At 57.9% G+C, this 8,558-nt stretch overlaps 1 protein-coding gene across 1 annotated transcript in view; it reads left to right on the plus strand.

Moving 5' to 3' along the window:
• ARHGEF37 (Rho guanine nucleotide exchange factor (GEF) 37) overlaps positions 1–8,558 on the plus strand; it is a 27,696-nt gene that overhangs the window by 14,455 nt on the left and 4,683 nt on the right. Inside the window, exons 2-10 of the mRNA XM_009318566.1 lie at positions 1,226–1,363; positions 1,725–1,942; positions 2,366–2,489; positions 2,900–3,047; positions 3,930–4,129; positions 4,671–4,801; positions 5,385–5,489; positions 7,130–7,240; positions 8,451–8,535. Coding sequence (XP_009316841.1) covers positions 1,739–1,942; positions 2,366–2,489; positions 2,900–3,047; positions 3,930–4,129; positions 4,671–4,801; positions 5,385–5,489; positions 7,130–7,240; positions 8,451–8,535 — 1,108 coding nt within the window. The 5' untranslated portion in view covers positions 1,226–1,363; positions 1,725–1,738. The remainder of the gene's footprint in view (positions 1–1,225; positions 1,364–1,724; positions 1,943–2,365; positions 2,490–2,899; positions 3,048–3,929; positions 4,130–4,670; positions 4,802–5,384; positions 5,490–7,129; positions 7,241–8,450; positions 8,536–8,558) is intronic.

Consider the following 8,558-nt stretch of genomic DNA (forward strand, 5'->3'; position numbering starts at 1 on the left):
CCAAAGCAGCTGCATGCTCTGAGGGATGCTGGCACAGGGACCAGTGTCACTCCAGTGCCTGCGTGCCCTCGAGCTGCAGGGCATCTCTCCAGAGCTCAGGGGGTGTCCTAGATCACGGCTTTCGACCTGCCTCCACTGGAGCCCTTCCTCTGAGCAAGGGTTTTGCTGTCACCCCCAGGCAGAGGACGCTGGGCTCGTCCAACAGGCCTTGATGGGCATCCTTCTGCCTGGACACCTTGGAAGCACCCAAAGGGGCTCAGGAAAGTGTCTCCCACTCCTTGTGTCCCGTAGCAGCCAACGCCATGCCACAGGCAGCTGCGGCAGCCAAATTCGCAGAGGGCAAGGATGACAGCTGGCAGGGTAGCATGCCCCTGTAAGGCAGGCAGAGGTCCCATACCTTCTCACGGGCATTTGCTTGCTGTGCCAAGCCCAGCTCTTCTCCAGTGCAGCTGTGGTCATGTGCCAGGAGGGGACATGCACCTTGCCCAGTGCTCGCAACTGCATCACCCACTTATTAGCTGGACCTTTCCCTGGTGGAGGCTCGGGCTGTCCTACCAGCACCTCTCCCTGCTCCCACCTCAGGTGCTCTGGGCTGCAGCCTCTGAAGCGGGCGCCTGGCCTGATGCGGTCTGGCTGACGGTCAGGCATGGAGGTTGGCACTGGCTGGGCAAGCGGCAGAGGGCATGTGCAGAACCACCCTTCCTGTGCCCCTGTTTGTGCTGTCTCACTGTTATCCTGCCAAACCACCTCCACTCTGCCTTCGCTCTTCACCTCCCCTGCAGCCTCTGCAGGCAGGCTGCCTGGCAGCATCCCTTGCCCCCCAGCTGGGGTCTGGATCCGGCCGAGCTGTGCACTGGGCTGGTGTGGGCTGTGCCGTGTCTCTCTCTCAAGGCCTCCTGCCTGGGACCGAGCATTATCTGTGATGCTTTGGGAGCTGCTCCATCCTCCTTGGCATCAGTTAGAGCAGAGAATGTTCCCTGAAAAGGAAACAGCATGAATCAGCTCCAAGTTTTCACACTCTCTACAGACAGAGAGGAGAGGGGAGTGGGCTGTGCTGGGCAGGGCACAGGCATTGCGCACCAGGGGCTGCGAGTGCCTCTGATAGAGGCGCCTGCAGCTTCTTCCACTTCTCTCCCCCATCCCCACCACTTTTAAACCAGCTCTCCCTGCCACAGAAACATCTCTTGTTCAAGCACTGCAAAAACACTCTTTGTACTTTGAATAGGACTCTTGAACGCAAGGCAACGTGCCAGGCGCTGACAGCCGAGGCAGGGAGGGAACAGCTAGCCCCAGCAGCACAGAGTGGGAGCGGAGGCAGCAAACCCCGCTCTGCCCTTGGGGACCAGCCCCTGCGCAGTCCCAGGTGAGTGCTGCCAGGCCCCTGCCTGCAGCTGGGGCTCCCCTTGCCTGCACCCTGGCCCTGCATGTGGTCGCTAGAGTTTGGGCACGCATGTGTGGCAAGTCCCTGCCTGCCACACGTGGGTGTCTGTCCTCCACTGCTAGCCTGCTCCTGGCTTGCAGCTCTTTATGGTTTCATGGTTTTGGAGTGTCACCCATGCCTTGCTTGTAAATGCAGATGGCTTGAGTGTCCCTGGGGATGTGCTGTGGGGTGCCCCCAGCACAGGGGAGGGAGCATGGGCACTGAGCTGGATTGGGCACCGGAGCACTGGTCCCGGGGCTGCCCTTGCCACAGCCAGTCCCTAATCCCCTGCCACCCCCTGCAGAGTGTTATGCTGAGATGGCGAGTGCCCGCAGGGCAGAGCCCGATGCCGAGGACGCAGCCGAGACCGAAGAGGCCATCTACGAGGAGGTGATGCCCTGTGACAGGATGGAGCTGAGCCAGCGGCTGGCCGTGGAGGAGCTCATCACCACTGAGGCCAGCTACGTCCACAACATCCAGCTCTGCGTGTCAGACATCCGGGCACACCTCCAGAAGAAGCAGGTGAGAGGGGGTACCTCCCCCCACCCAGGGGCTGGGGACCGTAGGGTGAATCTGTTGAGAGCTGCGAGATGCCCAAATCACTGCAAGGAGGTCACCACGTGCTCACCCTCCACCTTCCTGGGCTCCCCCCAATCAGCCAAGGTCTTGGGTTGGATGGATATTGGATCTGACCCAGTACAGCTGTCCTATAGCTTTAACCCTGCATCTGTAACGTGAAAAGGCCTCATTGCCCCGTGTGGGACCACAACCATGTCTCAGCATCCCCAATGCCTCCTGAAACAGAGCATTTGCTCCAGCTGCTCAGGTGTCGCGTGGGGCAGCTAGAAGGACATGAGTGCTCAGGAGGGTGAGTGCCTCCAGAACACACGGTCCACCTCTGTCTGATGTATTTGGCTTACCCTGGGGCATCTTTGTTCCCTTCAGCTGCCTGATCTTGACCTGGAAGGACTCTTCTCTAACACTGACGACATCCTCCGTGTCTCCAGACGGTTCCTGAAGGGTCTTGAGGCCACGGCTACCCAGCGGCATGAACAGCTGCTCTGCATCAGTAAGTGGTGGAGCGCCGAGAGCTGACCCATGTCCACCCATGCCTTTGCTGGTGCTGGCAGTACCGCTGCCCGGCGCTGTGTCTGGGTACAGCCCCCAACCCACTTGCCCTGACACCTCCTGCACCTCAGTTCTGGGAAGCGCTGCTGCCTGCACCCTGCCATCCACAGGCAGCCACCCATGCTCGCCCCACAGGGGCAAGGCAGACCTGCCCAGCCTGCAGAAAGTGAGGGGGGGGCAGCATCAGGCCCAGCTTAGTGGAGGTGCCCGGGGTGCAGAGCACTGCCCTGGCATGTTTGGCTGGCACTGCTCTGCCTGCTTCACCCTTCCAGCAGGCTGGGGAGAAACCTCCGCCTTTCTCTGAGGCCATAGGAAAGGGCCAGCCTTTCTAGCCTCGCTCTCCTTCCCCAGGCACCCTGTTCCAGGAGTTCAAGGAGGAGATGGAGACTGTCTACAAGATCTACTGTGCCAGCTACGAGCATGCTCTCCTGCTGGTGGAGAGCTACCGCAAGGACCCCAGGCTGCAGGAGGAGATCTTGGAGACCCTGAATGCAACAGTGTAGGTACCTGCTGCTGAGGCCACCACCTCCCTCTCCCTGTTTTACCTACTAGCCTTGCCCTTCTCTTCTCTGGACAAGCTGCCTGCGTGGGTACCTTTGCGGCATTGCCTGGTGTAGTCCCTGGCAGCCTGTCCTGCATCCTTGGGGCCACTTGCCAGAGGGACATTACAGGTTGGTGGTCTTTTATGGTGGACCCCAAAACAAGCAGCAGGATGGGGTAGCACCCATAGGTCCTGCCTGCTCCACAGCCCCAGAGGCTGTGCCCACGGAGGGCACATGTTCCCCAACTTGACCAGAGAGACAGGCTGGCCCCGGGGAACCTGCCGAACCCCTCCTGAACTATCAGAGGGGTCACAAACACTGTCAGAGCCAGGAGAAGCAGGAGTGGCAGCAGAGGAGCTGCTGGGATTTGCTGCTCTCTCTTTCAGGGCACAGGCGATGTGACTCCCAAATGAGTGATGCCTTGTGTGCGGGTAGAAGGGGTGTCCTGCCTGCAGCCTGCCTACACTTTGTCCACACCCTGCCCCCCCCATTGCCCCCGGAGCAAGCGCTGATCCCGTGCCTCCTAGCTAGACAAGCGCAGCACTGTTCAGGGAGGCAGGGCACCTGCCCGGGGCTGGCACTGCCTTCGGGGCTGATGGAGATGGCGTCCCCCTGCCAGCGCTCCCAGGGGGTGGCCCTGCAGCTGGTGGGGAGCAGGGATTCACAGCCAGAAACCCCCCACGGCTGCTGGGCACAGCTTGCCTGCAGGTCCAAAGCAGCAAAGCTCCCCTGCAGCTGGAGAGGCGCTGCTTTCTCCCCAAAGTGCTTGCAGAGAAGCTGGGGGGACTGGCAGGGCAGGAGGGCAGCCTGCAACCTTGAGTGAATCCCCTCTCCATCAGGCCTCACACAGGTGCGTCGGACCTCAGCTTCTTCCTGGTGATTCCAGTGCAGAGGGTCACCAAATACCCACTGCTGCTGGCAAAGATCCTGGAGAACACCCCCACCAGCGCCAGCGCCTACCCGGCCCTGCAGGCAGCCGTCCGCGCCATGGCCCAGGTCAACGCCAACATCAACGAGTACAAACGGCGCAGAGAAGTAGGTGAGCGGGCAGGGGGCACGGCACAGGCAGGGGGCATGGTGTCTGGGAAGCCCCATCCCAACCCCAGCATCTCCCCTTGGTGTTGCACTAATTCCCACTTAAATCAGTTCAAAGCTCTCCTGCCCTCCACCCTTCCTGACTTGTGCAGGCAGCTCCCAGCACTGCTCTGGTCCTTCAAATGCCACTCTGGGCAAGACCTGAAGGCTGCAGGAGCAGGGTGGCATGGCGCAGCTGAGAACAAAACTAGCCTGTCTGCATTCCTGGAGCTGGGGAATGGGGAGGAACAGGCCTGCCCTTGGGATAGGAGAAATCAGGCTCTCCACAAACGGGAGCTTGCTCTTCTTTTTGGTTTTCATAGTACTTTCCCCCGGGCTGCCCTTCTTTGATGTGGGTTGTGCTTACCCTGTTGATCATGACTTGTCAGCTCCGGGCCTTGGTGCTGCTCACCCACGTTGCCCACTCAGGCTGCTGAGGATGCTGCCCTGAAGTTTCCTCTTCTGATCTTGTTTCCTCCCACCTTGTGTGCCCCTATCTGAGGCAGCAACCAAATACAACAAGGCTGAGCACCTGACGCTGCGGGACCGCTTCGCGCGCCTCAACACGCACTCCATTGCCAAGAAGACCACGCGGCTAAGCCGGCTCTTCATGCACGAGGCCGGCATTGTGGCCAAGGTGGGCAGCCCGCACCCCACGGCCTGTGGACGCACTGCCTCTCCTTGGGTCGTTTCTGGGGCTTTCCACTGCCTCCCACAACACGTTGCCAGGCAGACGGGGAGAGTGGAGCCAAGGTGGCATGGCCAATGCTGACACCCAGTGGCCTGTGCTTTCACATGAGCTACAGTCCCATTTTCAAGCAGCCTAAGGGTGGCTCCTGGTCCCCAGTCCCAAGGACCAGTGGGGTAGGAGGGATGCAGGTACACACCTCGCTCCCAGCCTCAGAGCACTGCAGGGCAGTGCTTTGGCCCCCATAGGATCCTCAGGCACCCTAGCGAAAGGAAAGACACCATGGTGTTCCCCAGCACCACAACCACTCCAAAAGCCCTGTTTCTGCATGCATCCAAAGCACCCTAGATCTTGGCCCTTTTGAGGTTCCTGGAGCCTCTCAGGGTCTCCCTTGCCTGTCCCCAGCACTGTAAGCTAATTCAGGCAGGTGCCTGGCTGCTTTTTACATTAGCACCCAGTGAGGGGCATCAGCCCTGCCTGAGGCATTGCCTGGCCTGCCTGTGCTGGGGATAAGCTGCCCCTTGCCTTGCAGACGGAGGACAGGGAGTATGACGACCTGGAAGAGAAGTTCCAGTGCGTGGTGTCCAGCGTGGCTGTGCTGAAGGAGAACGTGGCATCCTACCTGGACCATTTAGAGGTAAAACCCTGATAAATTGCAAGGGGTTGGCCCCATCTAGGCCTCAGGACCTGTTTCTTGGGGTTACAGAATACTTTCAATCCCTATGGAAACCAGCATCAGTTGGGGATGTTCAGTGACTTGCATCTCTCAGCTAAAGATGTTGTGCCAAGGGCTTGCACAACATCCAAGGATCGCTCAGGTCCAGCAGAGCTTAAAACAAAGTCAAGGCTTTGTTGACACAGTCTGATAACCGATCATTATCTCAAGGCATTAAATAGCTGAGAAGGCTAAGTGTTGTTCAGCCTGGGAATTCTTGCATAACAGGTATAAGGCAGAAGTGTTCCCAAATCAGGGAAACAACAAACTTCCCTTCTGAGATGACCTGTCTGAGTAGCTGCTGTGATTTTCTCATGGAAATCCCTTGGGGCATCTGAGGGAAATGAAAGTATGAGCAATGGCAAAACTTGAAATCCCCAGACACTGCATTATCAGGAAAGTCTCAGGAAATGGCAGAGGGTTCAGAAAGCAGCAATTCAAGGGCTGGAAAGACCTTGTCATAAAAATATTGACAAGGGCTCCCCATATAGGGTTGGGGAAGAGGAAAAGGGGACAGAAAGACTCCCTGTAGCCCAAAGAGTAGATAAAATAGGATTAGAATGGAAAACGAGGATGGCAATCTATATGATAGTGAGATATAGCATCAGCTAGAGGGACAGGGTATGACCGTTCCTTGGGACATTGAGTGCTCCTGGGGACCTGCCTGGCACTGCCCCTCGGTGAGCTGCGTCTCTGTAAGCCAGCTTCTTGGCTTCAGCCAGGACATCAAGTGTCTGCAAATACGCTGGGCTGCCTAGATAATAAGCTGTGGTTAGGAGTCATGCTGCGTCTTGGATGCAGCTTCAGAGGAGCTGCTGGTGGGGGAAGGTGGGGCTGCAAAGATGCCCCATCTCTCTCCCTCTGCAAGCTTCTCAAAGACATCCTGAGAAGCCAATGAAGACGTTCTCATAGGGCAGAGACAGCCTGGCCTCTCTTTGTGCTGGCTGGAAGTTCTCTCTTGTGCATCTGTCTGTACCAGTGCCCCCCACCACAAGGGGAGGCAAATCTTGGTGATTACAAGATTGTCACAGCCACGTCTGCTTGTGTAAGAGCTCCTGTAGGGTTGAGGAAAAGCACACAGGTCTCAGAACTGCCACCTTCCCTTTCCCCTTTTATATTCCCATCTGCAGTCCCTCCTCCGGCAAGGGGGACTACAAAGGAAGGGTCTCCTAAACATGACCACAGGCAGAAAGAGAAGATTTAGAATAGAGTTGGGCCTCTCTCAGAGTGTCCTGATGGCAGCCATGGTTGATGAGAACCAAAGAAACTGCTCCTGCTGCTCCAGGACTGACTGCAGGAGCAGTGCTCCAAGGGGCAGCAAAGCCAAGCCCAGGAGGAGCAGGAGGCCAGGCTTCCCTTGGCACCAGCAGCAGGCTGGGACTCAGGCTTGCAGACAAGAGTAGCCCAGAGCTAGTCCCACTGGGCTGCTAGCACAGAGCACCCAGGCTGGGTGCTCCATGCACTGTTGGCATGTCTTTGGGAACACAGGGATAGGTTACAGATGGGTTAGCTAGTGTTGGGCAGCTTCTGCAGGTCAGGTCTGATGGCTTTCTCCCTTTCAGGCGTTCCTGGTGCCCACCCCACACAAGCATGAGCTGCAGATTGACGAGGGACCTGCCCAGCAGTACCGCCACTTTGCAGAATACTTCTATCGCACTGTTTTCCCAGAGTTTGTGAGTGTTCCTTCCATGTAGATCTCCTTCAGGGTCACAGCCAAGCATTGCTCTCTCACCTTCCACCAGGGTACAGCAGGGGCTGGCTCTAGGGCAGGGCAGCCAAGAGCTGAGAGGGACCCCAGAGCAGGCAGTGTCCTCACCAACAGGCACAGTCCCCTGGGGCCTGAACATGAAGGGGCAGGTAACAGGATCCATCAGCAGTCCCAGACACGTGAGTTAAAAACCTACTCCAAGGTCCATCCAGGAAACAAAAGGAGACAGAGACACAACTAAGTCCATGCAGAGCTGGGGGCAAGAAGCAACGTCCATCTGAGGGGTCCATCTAGGAGCTGAGCTACCTACAGCAGAGGTCCAAGGTCCACCCAGGAGACACAGGCAGAAACCAGCTCACCCACAGCAATGCTCAAGTAGCAGCTGAAGGCCCTTAAATGGGCTGTGGGCAGGGGTGTGGGTGGAGGCTCCAGGTGAGGGTGGTCTGGGCCATTAAAGACTATTTATGCTTCAGGGCCCTCACACGTTCATGGCCAGCCATGCAGGCAGGGCTGCAGCAGAGCACAGGATGGTGGGAAACCAGGCATACTGTTTATTTGACTCATACAAGGTGTTTACCACCAAGCCTCAGTCCAACCTACCTACACCTTCTGGGCATCTGTACTCACCTTTGGGAGCCCAAGACCACCCCATCTGTCTCCTTCCACCACCCCTGCTTGGTTCTCCAGAACTCCCTCTTGGGTGGTGGCTGCCACCGTGAATGCAGTCAGGGAGGTTTTCCAAGCAGTGAAGAGTGTGGCAGGGGGGCCTGAACCCCACACCTGGATGCCAGCATCCCCAGGGAGCACCAGCATGGGGAGGGAGGGTAGCTACATGGGATAACCACACAGACCCTGGGCTAAGGGCCTCCGTCAAACCAGGACACTATGACCTGCATGGGACAATCACTGCAGCACTCCCCTTGGCCCATGGGACCTTGCATGTGAGGGTCCTACACGATCGTTTGCATGGAGCACAAGTTTTGAATTGTGGCATGCATGACTGCTTTGGTTGGCATCCTATGTGCCTTCAGGGAAGGATGCCTCAGATGCTCCCCACTCCACACAAGCCCTCCCCCTCCCCCTCGCCTTTTCGCCTGTGTAAGACAGTGTCCCATGCAAGCAGCTGGGCCTGTCTGGGGGGCTCACATGGAGATTTGGGTTCTCTTGCCCCACAGAAGCAACGGCTGGACAGGCTGGTCTGCCAGCCCCTCTGCAGCCTCTCAGACATGCTGGTGGGGCCACAACAGCTGGTCAAGAAGCGCCTGGACAAGCTGCTGGACTAT

The sequence above is a fragment of the Pygoscelis adeliae genome, unplaced genomic scaffold (assembly GCF_000699105.1).
Source record: "Pygoscelis adeliae isolate BGI_AS28 unplaced genomic scaffold, ASM69910v1 Scaffold42, whole genome shotgun sequence".
Classification (NCBI taxonomy): domain Eukaryota; kingdom Metazoa; phylum Chordata; class Aves; order Sphenisciformes; family Spheniscidae; genus Pygoscelis; species Pygoscelis adeliae.